Here is a 16,036-nt window from a genome sequence, read left to right on the forward strand (position 1 = left end):
CTGAGGATCATCCTCAGATGGTTTTGGCTATTTCCACAGGCAGGTTTTGGCTATTTCCAGAGCAGGAACCTGCACCATCTCACAGCACCCCTCACACTGAGGCGGACTTTTCATCGCTTCACCTCGCGCCCGCTGCCTCCCCCCTCAGCGGGCGAGCCGAGGGGACCCCCTGCCGCCCCTCGGGGCCACACCTCAACCCCTTTTTCCCTCCTCCTGTCCCCAAACCGCCCCCACACCGTCCCCACAGCCCCATGGCGGCGGGGAAAGGCGGGAGGAGGGGAGCGGGGCGGTGCCGCCTGAGCCCTGGCGGCCGCCGTCGGTGCTGAGCGGGGCGGAGCGGGGCGGGCAGGCGGCGCGGTGCGGCGCGGAGCGGGGCGGCATGGCGGACTACCTCATCAGCGGCGGCACCGGCTACGTGCCCGACGACGGGCTGACGGCGCAGCAGCTCTTCAGCTGCGGCGATGGGCTCACCTACAAGTGGGGCCGGGGCCGGGGGAAGCGGCTCGGGGGGGTTTAAAGGGGGTTTGGGGGGGGTCTGAAGGGGTTTAGGGGGGGTTTAGGGCTGGGTGCTGAGGTCTCTCCCCGTCCCGTCCCCGCAGCGATTTCCTCATCCTGCCCGGCTACATCGACTTCACGGCGGACCAGGTGGTGAGTGCGGGCCCCCACGAGGCTTTTTTTTGGGCCGGGATCGTGTGGGTTTGGGGTCGCCGCCGCTCAGCCCTTGTCTCCTCACCCACACGCAGGACCTGACCTCGGCGCTGACCAAGCGGATCACCCTCAAGACGCCGCTCGTCTCCTCGCCCATGGACACGGTGACTGAGGCGGGCATGGCCATCGCCATGGCGGTGAGCGCTGCCCCGGCACCTCGTGGTGCACACAGCGAGGCCTGGCCCCGTCGGGCCCTTCAGGGTTTTCGCCCTGTTGGGGTGCCCTCAGGGAGGGCTCGTGCCCCCCTCACCAGCCGTTCATGGCCTCCTCCGTGTCCCCGCAGCTCACCGGGGGAATCGGGTTCATCCACCACAACTGCACCCCCGAGTTCCAGGCCAATGAGGTGCGGAAGGTGAAGGTGAGTGGGCACGGGGGGCTCCCCGCAGCCGGGCTGGGGGCACGGCCCTGCTGGAGGGGCCACAGCCACCAGGGGAGGCTGTTAGGGGTGTTGGGGCTCTGTTTTTTTCACGGGGGTGGTGCTGGTGCGGCTGCACGTGCAAACCTTTTGCGCCTGTTGCACGTTTTCCTGTGCCCAGCGTGGGTTTTGAGGGCTGAGGGGGAATATTCCCCTTCATTTCAGCAAGGAGGCTATTCCAGGAACTCCTGGGAATCTAATGAGCCTTGAGCGAGCCTGGGTGCTGCTCCGTGTCACATCCTGTTGGTGGGGTGGTTGCAGACCTCCGTGATCCACCAGGTGCATGTCCAACTTGTGCTCAGCCCAGCGGCGCTGCTGAATCTTTCTTTTTAGAAATACGAGCAAGGATTCATCACAGACCCCGTGGTGCTGAGCCCCAACGACAGAGTGCGAGACGTGTTCGAAGCGAAAGCTCGTCACGGATTCTGCGGGATTCCCATCACAGACAACGGGAAGATGGGGGGCAAGCTGGTTGGCATCATCTCATCCCGAGATATCGACTTCCTGAAGGAGTCGGAGCACGACCTGCCTCTGGGCGAGGTGAGCATCTGTCGGATGAGCGTTACGGTAGGAAGCAGCGCAGCTTGTGGTGAGGAGAGGGGCCAGTGCGTGGCCGCGAGGAGGCTGTGCCAGATGGAGGTAGCAGGCTCCATGTTAGCTCTGCAGGGCTGCTCCGTGCTTCCAAGCGAGAGCATCTCCTTCGCTTACATCCCCTCTGTAACTCCTGCAGCGCAGGGACGAGCGTGGCTGCGCAGGTGGTGTTTGTGCAGCTCCTCCTGCGGGGTTATCTCAGTGCTGTGGGAGCCGTCCTCCCCACAGCTGGTGCTGCCCCTCGGTTTACAAGTTCCCAGTGTTGCTGCCGCTGTCCCGCGTAGTGTCTGGTGTGGGCTGGGGCTGCGGCAGCTGTGCTGAGCCCAGCGAGCCCCCACGCGCTGCTCCTCCTTTTCTGGATCGCCTTCTCCTTCATGTCTCATGCAGGCTTTTTAAAATAACCCCCTGATCTTGAAGATTGATGGCTTCCTTTTCATAATGCTGCCTTCCCAAGCTCCCCTCTCGCAGGAGCACGCCGTGCAGCGCGGTGTTGATTCCCGTTAGCTCTGGTGCTGTTACTCGAGCTGCGTAACCGTACACCTGCGTGCTGTCGGGTTGCACCAGCGGTGCCTCGGGGCCGGCTGCTGCTCTTGACTCACGACTATTTTTAGCTCTTGCTGACCAAACCTGGTATCACATGCTCATCCTTGTTTGGTTTGAAATCTCCTATAAATACCCCTAACAGAAACCCTACAACAGGAGCAGGTTCTGAAAGTGTGCATGGCTCTTTGAAACGGTGCTGACCCATTCAGTAGAGCCGCATGAGAACCTCCTCTCATCCTTCCCGAGTGTCATTCAGCATCGTGGAGCTGGAAGCTTGCTCTTAGGGTTTGATGTTTGCCTCTGTCACCAGACGAGGCTAAATGGATGAATGGTCCCCTAGATCTTCCTCCGCACGAGGTCCAGCAGTGGTCTTGCTGCCCCCTGTGTTGCCATCCAGTTAAACACGCAGCTCTCCTGCAGCTCAGGGAGATCCCACAGGCTTAGGGAGCACACCTGGCTATTTCTGTGATATTTTTTTTTTTTCCCAGGCTTTTCCTGAGATGTGGGTTTTGTCAGGGGCAGGATTTTGGGTGGATGCAGGCAGGGTGAACATCTTCCCTGATGGAAAATATCTATTCTTATGGTATAACTAACTAAAACATCCCTTCTTTTCTCTGCTGTGTGTGACTAACCCCCCTTCCTTGAGGTTCACTCTGCCCTTTTAGCTTTGCCTGGCCTTCTCGGGTACCTTTTTATGGCAACGTCACATGTGAGTTCTGTGGGTGGAAGGGGCCGCGCGGTCCCTCCTCAGCCCCTCTGCCTGAGGCGCCCTCAGCTGGAGCAGGTTGCCTGGGGCTGTCTCCAAGGATGGAGCCAGGAGCTGGGACTGCTCTGGGCCACCCTGCTGACGTTCGGTGTCACGGTGAAGGCTATTTTCTGTATCTCGTGTCAGATATCCCCGTGTTCCAGCTGCGGCCGTTGCCCTTTGCCTTTCTGCTGTGTTTTGGTGCTTGTTTGTCAGGGCGAGCGTGGGTGAGCGTGTTTGTTTGGAGTCAGGCAGCTCCTCTGCCCCAGTGACCTTCCCAGCAGCAGTGGGCTATTCTGAGCAGAGTCCTGCCAGAGCCCTGTGCTGGGGGCTGCTGCGAGCACAGGGCCGGGGGCAGCGTTTCTGCTGGAACAGCAGGGGGCTCTGGAAGCATCTCCAGCCCTTAAATGCCCGTGCCCTATTAAAAGGGAGGTTGTTTGGGTGACATCCCAAGCAAGGGTCATCCGAGAGCTTGCGGGTGCTCTCCCTCGGCTTGCTGAGGCCCTCTGCCATCTCCTGGCTTCACTGCACCGATGGATTTGGGGGCTGAGCGTGACAGATCCCATCTGGCCACCGCTCGCACGGGGACGAAGCATTGGAGGCTGTTCCCGTGCGTGTCTGGAGGCGTGTTGCTGGGCTGTGGGCTCCTTTGTCTGTGGAGCGTTTCACGTGGGCAAAGGGGTTTGGTATTTTCAGATCCGTGCGCGGGAGTCTGTATGACTTGATCTTCTCCCTCCCACCAGATTATGACAAAGCGGGAGGACCTTGTTGTGGCCCCAGCTGGCGTCATGTTGAAAGAAGCAAATGAAATCCTGCAGAGGAGTAAAAAAGGTACCTGCGAGCGTCTGTGACGCGACGGAGAGCTGCGGGAGCGCGGAGCAGCAGTGGGAGAGAGGGGGGCACGTGTCCCTGAGGGGGTGGAACACGGAGGGGCTGCGTGCCAGCACGAGGGAAGGAGAGCAGGGAGAGAGTGCCCGCAGCCCTCTGCCAGGGTACAGAGTTCACGTGCGTTCATCGTGAAGCTGTTTGAAGTTGGGGGATTCTTGGCAGCCCGGGGACTGAAAAGCGCCTGGCTGTCCGGCCACACATCTTCAGTTCTGGCACCAGCTTCGGCTCTGTTTGGGGCTGGTAGTTTGACTTCAGCACGGTGTCGTGGATTTAATTATTACAAAGGTTCACTTTTCCTACAGTAAGTGTGAAAATACTGAGTCCTCTTCCAGCCCTGCCCGCTCCTCAGTCTGTTTGCTGAGCCAGGCCTGCTGGCACCCTCACCCGCCGCTAGTGAGGACAGGCAGGTTCATTTATGGATCCTTGGCAGAACGAGGGCTGGCCACAGGGTTGTGGTTATAATTAGAAAGTCGTTATTGCATAAAAATGTCAGCAATCAGCATAGCTCGTTATCTACAATTTCTAGCACTTAGCACGGTTGCACAGAATTCTCGCTCACAGGGATTATTCCCAGTTACACGGATTTTTCAGTCACCTGGGCCCTCGGCAGATGGGGTCAGATTCTTAGTAATGAGCACACGATAAAATAATCCTAACCCCGGCTCAGGCTCTGCCTGAGAACATGATCCCCTCGCTCCTCAGAGGCAGCAGAAGATGGTGGAGCCATCCCCGGCCACTTGGGACTGGCAGCTTTTGCCATCCAGCAGCAGTTCTGGCCTGAGTCCCACTCAGGGCTTGCAGCTGCTTGATTTTACAAGGCCCGTGCCCCCCATGCAATTACGGATCCCCTTCCCTGGTGGGTGTCACCCTGTCAGCCCAGCACCTGGGCTTTGATAACGCTGATGGCTTTAATTACCCTGCTAATGGGTGTCCTCACACCCTGGCACCACAGAGGGGAAAAAAGGAGGAGGGAAGGTGATCTGAGAGCAGCCTGCTTGCACGTTATGGATGCTTGCCTTATTGTTGGTTATGCTAACCCTATTACCAGGAGCAGGAGCAGATTTGATACCACCTCTTTGATTCATCACCCCCTCGCCAGTTCCTGCCTGCCTGATGCTCCTGGGCTCCAGGGCTAACGCCTGGTGATGTTCTCTGTTTGTTTCCAGGCAAGCTGCCAATCGTTAATGAGGACGACGAGCTGGTGGCCATAATTGCCCGCACGGATCTCAAGAAGAACCGGGACTACCCTCTGGCCTCGAAGGACTCCAAGAAGCAGCTGCTGTGTGGCGCCGCTATCGGGACCCACGAGGACGACAAGTACCGGCTGGACCTCCTGGTGCAGGCTGGTGTGGATGCGGTGGTGCTGGTGAGCACGCAGGGGTGCTGCTGAGCCAGTGCTGGCCCCAGGGGTTGGGTGGGCTGGAGATCCCGTGCCGACAAATCCCTCTGACAGTGGGACAGCAGCAGGGCAGTCACAAAGGGACCTGTAGTGAGAAGTGTTAGAATGTGACCATTTATTGACCTCTTGGTTTCATTCAGGTCTGAGTCCCCATATTCCTCCGGCCTGGGAATTTGTGTGGCCTCCAGGGAATATGTAGGATGTGGCAAAGTTCCCAAGGCTGAGAAGAGAAATGCTGTCAGTTGACGCCATGCTGTGACGTTTCTAACTAGCTTTCTGTGTCCAACTTACAGTTTACCTTCAACTGCTCAGCGCTTGTTGTTGTTTGCTTCTCTGCCTGGTGTTGTTCAGGGTCAGCAGCTCAGAGCTGCTCTGCCAGTCTCCGCTCTGGCCTGTAAGCTCTCAGGCACAGCAGTCCCTGCTGGTATTTGCACATTGTTTTCTCATCGATTGTTGGCTTGCAAGTCTGCCTGCTCTGAGGGCAGGGCTGAGCAGTGCTGCAGCTGGAAATGTTTAACAGACACTGCCTGGGTCACCACAGACTGGCAGGGCGTGATCACTAGGTGGTCGACATCTGGTATTTCTGCTGCATAGCAGGCGGGATGCGTTCCTCCTGCCTTTGTTTCACCTGCAGTTTGAGACGAGGCTGATGGTGGAGCAGCTGGTTCTTAGTGCAGCCAGGCCTGCTGCTTGTTACTGCAGGTAGTGGGGAAGCTGCAGGATTTTAGAGTGAGGGATGCTCCTGAAGTCTTTATGATAAAACTGCCTCACGTGGGGAGGTACATTGCTGTCTGGACAACAACTTCTCCTCTGGTTCCATGCTCAACTTGGGGTGTTATATTTGGCTGCTCAGCCAGCTTAGCAGAGATCCCAGAAAGCACAGTAAAGATCTGAGGTTCTTCCAGAGCTGTATTTATAACCTTTTTGTAGAAATGTTGGTTGAAATTGGGTTTCTTTCTGTTGCAGGATTCCTCTCAGGGGAACTCCATCTTCCAAATCAACATGATTAAATACATTAAGGAGAAGTACCCCAACCTACAAGTTATTGGAGGAAATGGTAGGCATGTGTTGAAGACTTCTCATTTCTGGAGTATGTTTGCTGCTTAGGCATAGAGGGTGCTGCGGGGACGTGAATGAAATGAGCCAGTTGGTAAATGTCTGAACTTAAAATGGTGTCGTCTGGCTTGGGGGACAGAGGGAGACCGCTCTGCAGATACAGGGCAGTACCCTGCTGCTGCCACTGCTGCAAGTAGTTTGAAACCTTCATTCTGCAGCACAGTGTGCTACCCTGCTTGGTGGCCTCTAATTAAGAGCCTATACTTTAGCCTCTTCTACACACCAATTTAAAATTTTGGCTAATAATACTGAATATTGCTGTCTGCAGAGATTTAATGGAAACGTTCCCTGCCTCAAGGGTGTTTGGCACCAGGCGGTGCCCCCAGCTCCCTCAGCCTTTGGGTGTGAGGTAGCCTGACAGGCCGCTGTCATCCCATCTAACGGGGGCAGCTGGGACAGAACTCGACTGCTGCTTTTGCAGAGAGGCGTGGTGGCAGGGGACAGGCAGCCCTGGCCCTGGCACAGGCACACAGCTGGTGTAGGGGGGGGTGTGCAGCCGCGGGGGCGAGCACCAGGGCAGAGCGGTGTCGTGCACGGATCCGTTTGTCTCTCTTCCAACCGGTTTCTGCTCCCCACAGTTGTGACCGCTGCTCAGGCCAAGAACCTCATTGACGCAGGGGTCGATGCCCTGAGGGTCGGGATGGGCAGTGGCTCCATCTGCATCACGCAGGAAGGTGAGAGGGATCGGCTGTCTCCCAGATAGGCTGAAGACATCCGTTCCGTAGAGGTACTCTGCTGAAAAGCAGCCCAGCCCGGACAGACTTCTCCCGCTGCGACGGCAGCGTCTAACAGCAGGCCGGCTCCTGCCCCTTTGTCCAGGACGCACATCCCTGGGCTCAAACCTTTGGGGTGGCAGCAGCAGCAAAGGCATTTCCCAGTACTGACCCGCACTGGGTAGAGCAGGTGTGGCACGTGTGGCTTTGCCCGGCAGGAGCCGCTGCCTCGGGGTGGGGCGGGCTCTGCGTGAGCTCTCCGTCCCCAAAAGCAGCCGTGGGGAAGGGTTTAATGCACCAGGCCCTCTGCTCTCCTTCCCCCTGGCAGTAGTGTGCGTGGTGCTTGAGTATTGTCTGCTGGGCTCGATGCCTTTCTGCGACTTCCAGGCTGGAACGGGGTTTCTGGCCGTGGTCTCTGCGGTTAGCTGGAGCTTGTGCTGGGCAGAGGCAGTGCCGCCCTTAGCTAAGAGGCGGAGAGGGCGTCCCCAAGGCCTGCAGGAAGGCTGCTCTGAGTCCTCGTGTTCTGAGCCTGGCAGGTGAGGAGGGGCAGAGGGGGCAGCGTGAGGTGCGAACACCTTGGTCTTTGCCACAGGAGGCAGCAAGAGGGTGGCCGACGGGTGAAGGCGCTGCGTTAGTGCCCCCCTGGTTGCAGCGTGGAGCCGTGGAGCAGCCCTGGGCCTGGGCTGTGCTCTCGCTTTGCCTGCTGCGGGGGGTTCCCAGCCAGGGCAGGCTGCCCCAGGTGACCTCTACGGGGAGGCTGCGGTGCCTTTGGCCGCCTCCCAGCCGGCATCAGAGCGATGCCTCCACGGCAGGAGCAGAACCGGGGTGCTCACGTCCTGCTCTGGCCCCGAGGCAGAGGCGTGCTCTGCTCTGCAGCACGGTGAACGTCTCCAGAGGGTGCCACAGGAGGTAGGGCTGGGTGCTGGCCTGGGGGAAGGAGCAGAGCACAGCTAGAGCGTGGCACCCCACAGCAGATGGGGTTGCAAAACCCTTAACCACAGCTCCCCGGGTTTTTTGGCCCCTCTTTAGGACAAGAGCTTTGGTTCTCGGGGTTAGTGGGTTATTTCTCTGGATGGCTGCTGGGGCAGGGCGAGCATGCGCTGCGCACAGCCGGGCCTGGCTGCCTTGGGACTGGCTGTGGCTTGGCTCGGGCTAGGAAGGGTCTGCGAGGTCAGCTCTGTCCCACACCGTACGCTCTGCCTAGTCGCAGGTCACTGCTGGGGTCCTTTGTTCTGCTGCTGTTCTTCTGTCTCTAAAATGTGTGTGTTTGTTTTTGTTTAGCTGCTCCAAAGATCCCTCCAGACCTAAAGTCCCACAGCCCCAAATGCCCTTCTACTGTCACGGGCACCTATAGTAAGTCACTTGCCCTGTTCCCAACCCTAATTACGTGTCTTGAAGCAGGACCCTGATTTGGCTGCACATGGCCCTACTGCTTGTTTGAGAATAATTTAGCTGTAGATGCACTTGGGGTTTTGTGGCTTTGGATACTGGTTTTGAATCTGAAATTGAAGCTGAGAAGCCTTTCCGAATTCCTAAAGCAGGGTCCCAGCTGTCAAAACTGATGGCGTTCAGGCCTGGCCACCCTCCACTCCAAAATCCAGTCCAGGAGCCTCCTGGCAGCACCTGCTGGCTCCCTAGCTGGGCACACACCCGCTGATCCAGCACCAGGAGACAGTCCCCAAGCAGTCCTCGATCCTCCTCTAGATCTGGCCCCAGCTGTTGGGAAGTTGTGCACTGGCTGAGCTCTGCCTGAAGCTGGCTCCCCTGGGGTCACAAAGGGACTGCCCGTGGCCAGCTTGGCAGCTGCATACCAGGACCACATCTTTCCCCGCTGATGCCTGATCCTTACGGGGAGAGAAAGGCTCCCCCCCGAGCACAGGGTGCAGCTCTGTCTGCTCAGCACTCCTCTGATGCTGCCTGAGCAGACGCTGGAGGTGACCCTTGGTTTTTGCCCTTCCTCCCTGTTCTGAAGCACCTCAGAGGGAAAGGGGTTTCTGTGGCAGATCCTGGAAGGTTTTCTCCAGCGGTTGATCTTGTAGGGCCACCCTTTGCAGATAGGCTAAAAAAGACAAACCCTCACCCCCACTACTTGGTGTGTGCGTGCTCTGAACCCTGCTTTGGAAGCCTGCACTTGGAAGCTGTGGCGCTGGGCCCTGGGACAGCCAGAGCAGCGTGATGCTCCCAGGGGCCCCGAGCCAAGCAGTTCCTTAAAGGGCTGGTCTCAGTGGTGGCTGTCGTGAGGTTTCCGCAGGCTCCGTCTCCTGGTTCCGTCTATGGCACAGTGGCGTAGACCCCAGGCTTCAGACCCTCCCGAATCACTTCCTTCTCTCCACAGAGCTCTTTCTTTGCAGCATTTTGCAGCCCCAACGTGGCCTTTAGCAGCGTGGTACCAAGTGAGACCATCTCTTTAAGCCTAATGCCATTCATCTTGTACCTGGCAGACACTCCCTGGCTGGCTGAGACCTGGCTTGACGCAGTTTTGTTCGATTAAAACCCTTTCTTTCATGATCTCTGCCTGGCTTCCCTCTCTCAGCACTTGCTGCTGAGCTCTGGGAAGGGAGCAATCGCAGCCTCTTGGCCTTGGCAAACGTGTCAGGGATGTGCGCTGCCAGTGCTGCTGCCAGCAGGCTAAACCACACCTGGAGCCTGCACTCTGAAGTACTAATCCTGCATGTCCGTAATCTTATCCGCTGTATCAGACTAACTGTGACTGAAGAAAAGGCTTCCAGTTAATTGTGGGGAAGGGAAGTCTCCACGAGAGCAGCTTGTCTCAGCATACTTGCATGCCTGCAGCTGACAAACGTGTTACAAGACATGCCCTGTGCTGGTTTTCCCTCAAGCCTTCCATGCTCAGTGGAAAGCCTCTAACTGCTAGCGACTGGGAAGAGCAGGTAAATGCGGAGCTAACGAACTCCCTCCCGTGGGGCAGCTAAACTCCACCAAATGATCATTGCCTCGTGAGGCAGGAACAAAAATGATTCCCTGTACGCCGTCTAATCATCCTGCCCGTTGCCTTTTCCACTGCTGCATGTGTGTTTGTGTGTGTGCGTGCAGATTATATATATCTATATGCAAACACGTGTACGTGTATATACACATATCAGCTCTCTCCCAGCCAGCTGCCTCGCCGTGCCAGGGGCGCACCGGGCAGCTGCTGGCACACAGCGAAGGGCTGGCACTGCTAGGAGAAGGGGTGAGAGGCGGGATGTGCCTAGGGGTGCTCTGGAGAGGGGCTTTCAGAGCCTGCCCCGCTTCCTTCCCCAGCTCCCTGCCTGACTGGGAGGAGCTGGGAGTCCTGGCTCGCTCCCAGTGTTACCCCGAAGACCCCAGAGCCCAGGTCACCACAGCCCTTGGAGCTCCTCGGGGGATTTGTGCGTTCCTGAGTGCTGGAGCATGTGTGTGCTGCAAGCCTGAAGGGCCTGCTGGGGTGGGGGCGCGCTGCTGCACGGCACCGAGCCCCCTTTTTCTGCTCTCTCCCCACCTGTAGTGCTGGCGTGCGGCCGCCCCCAGGCCACGGCGGTGTACAAGGTGTCCGAGTACGCCAGGAGGTTCGGCGTCCCCGTGATTGCAGACGGAGGGATCCAGACGGTGGGGCACATAGCCAAGGCCCTCGCGCTCGGGGCCTCCACAGGTGAGCACCCGGCACGTGGGCAGCCCCCCAGCAGGGGCTCTGCACGGCACTGGGCTGGGCACAAGGGTGCACACCCGACAGTTTTGGAGCCGTGCCCGTCACCTCGAGGGTTCGGGGGCCTTCCTGCTGCTGACACGCTGCTCTTGGTGATCCCTTGCACTAGTGATGATGGGCTCCCTGCTGGCTGCCACCACGGAGGCCCCGGGCGAGTACTTCTTCTCGGATGGGATTCGGCTGAAGAAATACCGCGGCATGGGCTCGCTGGATGCCATGGACAAGAACCTGGGCAGCCAGAACCGCTATTTCAGGTGAGCGATGGTGCTTTGGGGCAGCAGAGCAAGCTTTTGGGGCCCATCTGCTTCACAGGCTTTCTCCGTTTTGCTCCCGTGCAGCGAGACAGACAAAATCAAAGTGGCCCAGGGGGTCTCTGGCGCGGTGCAGGATAAGGGCTCTATCCACAAGTTCATTCCCTACCTGATTGCCGGCATCCAGCATTCCTGCCAGGATATCGGTGCCAAGAGCCTGACCCAAGTCCGGTGAGTGCTTCCCCTCACTTGCTTGTCCCTGGTCGGGACACGGTGCTGCCCTGGGGGGTCTCTGTGGGCTGTGCCCACGCTGCAGGGCGTTCTGCCTGGTACACTTGCCAGCTCCAGAGCTGCAGGAGCGTGGTCTCCTGTGGCACGTTCTGTGGGCTGGGCCCCAAATGTGGTGGCATCTCGCTCTGCCTGGCTCTCGGGAGCACCACAACGATCCTTCTGGCCCCAGCTGGAGGAAGCAGTGCCTGCCTAGTCCCAGCTGCTCCAGCAGAAGGTGTCTGAGCCACTTTTCTCTGGACTCTGGCACCTGACTGGCTGTGCTTCCTCCTCAGAGCCATGATGTACTCAGGAGAGCTGAAGTTCGAGAAGAGGACGACGTCTGCCCAGGTGGAAGGAGGGGTTCACGGCCTCCATTCGTAAGTGCCTCTGCCTCGGGCTAGTGCTCAGCCCTCAGCACCTCGTGTTCCTAGCTGCCCTTCTGGCCCTTTCAGGTCGGTAAAAGGTCTCTCTGGTTTGCTGCTGTCCTCGCAGGTACGAGAAGCGCCTCTTCTGAAGGAGGCCCCTTTGTGTCCGTCATTGTGCCACCCAGCCCTGTGCCACCCCGCCCGGGAGCTGCTCGTGCTGCAGAGGTGCCATTCTTCTTGTGGGCTGCCTGGAGCTCCCTGTGTCTGTTGGCTGCTTCATCATCACCTTCAAGGCTCCGCCACCTACCCAGGAACAGTGCTGCTGGGCTGGTGGCTGGAGCCTTGCACATGTTGGCCGTGTTTTACAATAAAAGAGGAAAAGATGTGCAGTGGGTGTGTGTCCAGAGCCCAAGCCAGCCCTCCCCTCTGTACGGCCCTTGCAGATTTGCCTTCGCTGGTGCTGTTCTTCCCATCCTGCACCCTCAAGGGTGGAGGAACAGCGTGAGTGAAAAGGCAGGAAGTGCTCTGAGTACAGAAGTATTAAAAAAATAAATATATCTGTGTGCCTCCAGGCATCGTCACAGCTCCAGGGGGCTTTGCTGAGGTGTCACTGAGAAGTCAGGAATCTCCCTCCAAGCCACTAAGGGGAGCTGACGTCCCCACAGGGGCACTGCGGGGAAACTCAAGAAAGGACAGTCCCTTAATAGGGCTGAATGGTTATCGCAGCTCAGGGCATTCACAAACCAGCCTGGCTGAGAGCAGAAAAGGTGTGGCCCCTGGGCAGGAAAAGAATGGGTTGTCACGGGGCCTTTAACCGCTGCTGGGAGCTGCCAAACTGCTGCGGGCCCTGCTCTGACTGGTGCAGCGACGTGTAGGTGCTTGTGTAAGTGTGCAGACACACACCTGCCTGCACCCACAGGCCCTTCATAGCTGTGTTTTCCCAGGCTGGGCGCTCTCCTCGTCATCGTGTCCTCCCCTAAACGTCCCCTAACGTCTCCCACCCCTGCACCACCCAGCCCTGCACCAACCCCATGCTGGAGGCACAGCCCTGCCCCAGGAGCCTGTTGGTGTCAGGGCTCTGGCAGGGGCACACCATGGGTGTTTGCTGGCAGGCACGTGGACAGTGAACTCAAACACAGGCTCCCAACCAAACACCAGCTTGTGGGCCTGTAACCGCTGGGAGGTTTGTTTTTCTGCATGACTGCCCATCAAACCACTCCTGCCCACCCAGGTTAGCTTGCAGCACCAGCTGCCAAAGGTATTTCACACCTGTAGCAGTTCCCCCCCAGTGCAAACATGACTCTTGCTGACAACTTTGGATTTACCACCCGTACTTTGTGGCTCTAACACGGCCTCAAAAAAAAAAAAAAGCTCTGTAGAACAGCAGTGTCAAATTAGATTTGCACTTGCTAAAAGCAGAGCCTTGAATTACAAACTAATCATATCAGTGCCAAGCGTTAATTAGCACAGCCAGCTTGCTGAGCAAAGCTAAGCCACGGCCTGACTGAAGGCCAGGGACTGCAGCAGCATCCCCTCTGTGCCCTGCTCCGTATCCCTTGCTTGAGCTGTTCCAGCCTGCATGGAGAGGGAGAGCAAGCACCATGGGTAACCCACAGCAGCTTGGGGCTCCCCAGGGACCCCACAAACACAAAACCCCACAGCAGAGCCTCAGGCAGGCCGGGGACACCACCAGGCAGCACCGCAGGCCTGTGCTTGCACCAACAACACTGCTGGCAGCAGGCACACGTAGCTCTGCAGTGCATTAACCACCAGACAAGCGCTCTGTACTTCCACTGTGTGTATTCTCCTGGGGGAGCCCCCCAGCATGCCAGGGGCTGTGCAGCCCCGACCTCTCCCCACACCCTCCAGTTCCTCCCGCAGTGTTTGTCCCTTGGGAGCAGCGATGGGGGGAGCGCAGCAGCCCGTGTGCCTGGCAGGCGAGGGACAAGGCGCTCAGTCCGTGGCAGAGGCGGGCAGCACCTAACCCTCCTTGTAGGTGCCCCGCGGGGGGATGAGCCCGGCGGCTACAAGGCGCCCTTCGGTCGATAGGAAGTTGAAGGTGGCGCAGGCGTTCGGCTGTGGAAGGAAAGAGGATGAAGAAGGTCAGGAGGGGGAAGGGGCCACGACCCCCTCCCTGCAGCCCGCCTGTCCCTTGGGATACCCCCACGTCCCCCTCACCGTGTCCTGCACCTCCACAGCGATCCCACACGCCCGCATCTGCTTCAGCACGGCGGGATGGAGCCGCTCCACCCTGTCCCCGGTACCCAGCACCAGCACCTCTGCAACGGGACACGGCGGGGGCAGACGGATGGGGGCTGGCGGGGAGCCCCCCCGAGCCCCCAACACCTTCCCCTTGGGTACCGGTTCCCCACGTACCAACCGGGGGCTCCAGCAGGCGGAACAGCGCCAGGCTCTGGAAGGAGATGTCCTGCCACGAGCCGACCTGCGGGGATAGCACGGGGATGAACGGGGCGGCTCGGGACCGACCCCGGCACCGTCCCGACCCCATTCCCGGTCCCATTCCCGTTCCCGTCCCACACTCACGTTCCACTGCAGGATGGCGCGGGGCAGCACGGCGCAGGGCCCCACCACCACGCTGCCGCTGACGGTGAAGCCGCGGGGGCTGTAGCCCTCGATGAAGGCGCTGCCGGGGCTCTCGGGCTTCAGCACCGTCACCCGCGTCCGCTGGTACAGCTCGTCGTCCGCCGGGGTCAGCCGGTAACCGCGCCACGGCGCCCTGCGGGGAACCGGGGGTGCCTCAGTACCGGCGTGGAAACCCCCCCCCGGACCCTCACCGAGCCCCACCGAGACCCCTCAGGTCCCCCCAGCCCGCACCGTGCCGCCAGCCCCGCTCCCTCCCAGCCCAGCCGCCTCAGCGCCGCCGCCGCCATTTTGTGGCCGCCGGGGCCGCGGGCGCGGCCCCGCCCCTCCCGGTGCCCCCCCCCCCCCCCATATCCCGCCCGGTCCCCACGCGGGGCGCCCCCGGTGGGCTCGGGGCCGTGATGGGGGTGTTCGCCCCCCCAAAAAAAAAACACCACCGCCACCATCGCTTCTCGCCCCCTCACACCCAGCCCGTGACACCGGCACCCGTGGGGAGGGGTCGGGGTGGCGGGGACACCGGGGGACACCGGGGGGACACCGGAGGGGGGATAACGGGGGTCCCGTTAGCGGGGCTGAAGCCGGGGAGTCCCGGAGCGGGCGGCTCCGCTGGCTCCGGGTCCGCCCGGGGCGGGCTTTGGCCCCGGCTCCGGAGCAAAACCGAAACCGGCAGCGGCGGGGAAGGGGAAGCGGGCGGCACGGCGGCGGAGCGCTGCCTGCGGGGCTCCCCGCTCTGTCCCGGCCCTGCCCCGGGGGGGTCCCCACGGCCCCGAGCCACCGGGGAGGTCTCACCGGAGCCGCGGGTGCCCGGCGGGTGGAGGTGAGCGGCGGCGGGCAGCGCCGTGCCGCACCGGGAAGGGGACGGGGGGCTCGGCCGCCCTGCACCGGGGGGCTCGGGAGGGGACCGGGGGGCGCGGAGCCCCGTGGGGGGCCGTGGGGAGCCGGTCCCGGGGCTGTCCCGCTGAGAGAGGGGCGCTCAGCCCCGGAGCAGCGGGCACCGGGCGGTGCTGGCAGTGCCCACCGGGCTCCCGCTGCTCTGTGGGGCTGGGGGCGATGCCCCCGGTGTGGGGTGGGCAGCCCCGGTGTTGCCCCGTGGCACGGTGGAGCCCCGGTAGCCTCGCCGTGCTGCCGTGGCCTCCCCAGTTCCCGTTTCCCCGTCTGTGCTGTGCTCAGAGGGGAGCTGGCGGCACGGCAGTGGGGGGCCAGGACGGAGCCGCAGCCCCCTCCCCATGCCACCTGCCTGGGGCCAGAGCCAGGGCCAGGTGTAACGGGAAGCCCCCGGTGTCGGTCACAGAACCGCTCCTGCCAGCACACCGGGACCCTGCTACGGGGTAGGGGAGCCGTCGGGATTCCCCGCAGGGCAGGGGACGGTTTCATTTCCCCGGGTGCCCGAGTTTCTCCTTGCCAGGGCTGGGTGACACGGGGCTGGCGGCAGCGGGGGGGCCGCGCTGTGCCCGTCTCTGGCACCCCCAGCACAGGTGCCGAGGCGGGTGCCCTCCCTCGGGGCCGGCTCAGGTTTCCGGGCCCCGCTGAGGGCTGCTCCGGTGGCACCAGATGCTCCTGCCCCACCGGGGCTTTGTTCAGAGCCGTTTCCTCATGGCCCTCCCCTTGGCACTTGGCCCACGGCGAGGGGGGAGCAACGACACAACCCCGGCACAACCTCTCCTGGCACCCCCAGCCACAACCGGCCCGGCCGTGGCCCCTGTACGGCTCCTCCACCCCGGCGGTAAGTCGCCCTTCTCCCCCTCG

The 16,036-nt window shown here is 60.7% G+C and overlaps 2 protein-coding genes across 3 annotated transcripts; one reads left to right on the forward strand and one right to left on the reverse strand.

Annotated features, from left to right (window-relative positions):
• Positions 1-371: 371 nt before the first annotated feature.
• On the forward strand, positions 372-12,203 carry IMPDH2 (inosine monophosphate dehydrogenase 2). 2 transcript variants are annotated; one of them, XM_032194363.1, is made up of 15 exons: positions 372-477; positions 600-648; positions 744-845; positions 992-1,066; positions 1,457-1,663; positions 3,746-3,833; positions 5,057-5,256; positions 6,256-6,346; positions 6,984-7,079; positions 8,400-8,471; positions 10,606-10,749; positions 10,913-11,057; positions 11,142-11,285; positions 11,618-11,701; positions 11,817-12,203. In XM_032194363.1, the coding sequence occupies exons 1-15, from the start codon at positions 380-382 to the stop codon at positions 11,836-11,838; spliced, it is 1,617 nt and encodes a 538-aa protein (XP_032050254.1). In that variant the 5' UTR covers positions 372-379; the 3' UTR covers positions 11,839-12,203. The 2 variants fall into 2 exon arrangements, with proteins under 2 accessions (XP_032050254.1, XP_032050255.1); XM_032194364.1 differs by lacking the exon at positions 8,400-8,471 and having other exon boundaries at positions 11,817-12,200.
• An 862-nt stretch (positions 12,204-13,065) lies between these two features.
• Positions 13,066-14,550, reverse strand: NDUFAF3 (NADH:ubiquinone oxidoreductase complex assembly factor 3; the record flags this gene model as incomplete). Its single annotated transcript, XM_032194265.1, has 5 exons — positions 13,066-13,765; positions 13,868-13,968; positions 14,066-14,132; positions 14,234-14,426; positions 14,525-14,550. Coding segments are annotated over 5 exons (483 nt in total), but the record flags the coding sequence as incomplete, so codon positions are not given.
• Positions 14,551-16,036: the final 1,486 nt, after the last annotated feature.

The sequence above is a fragment of the Aythya fuligula genome, chromosome 10, assembly GCF_009819795.1.
Source record: "Aythya fuligula isolate bAytFul2 chromosome 10, bAytFul2.pri, whole genome shotgun sequence".
NCBI classification, from domain to species: domain Eukaryota; kingdom Metazoa; phylum Chordata; class Aves; order Anseriformes; family Anatidae; genus Aythya; species Aythya fuligula.

Coding starts and splice junctions, on each gene's coding strand:
- IMPDH2 (XM_032194363.1), top strand. CDS start 380: ATGGCGGACTACCTCATCAGCGGCGGCACCGGCTACGTGCCCGACGAC. Junction 846..991: donor GCATGGCCATCGCCATGGCG/GTGAGCGCTGCC, acceptor GTGTCCCCGCAG/CTCACCGGGGGAATCGGGTT. Junction 11,702..11,816: donor GGGGTTCACGGCCTCCATTC/GTAAGTGCCTCT, acceptor CTGTCCTCGCAG/GTACGAGAAGCGCCTCTTCT.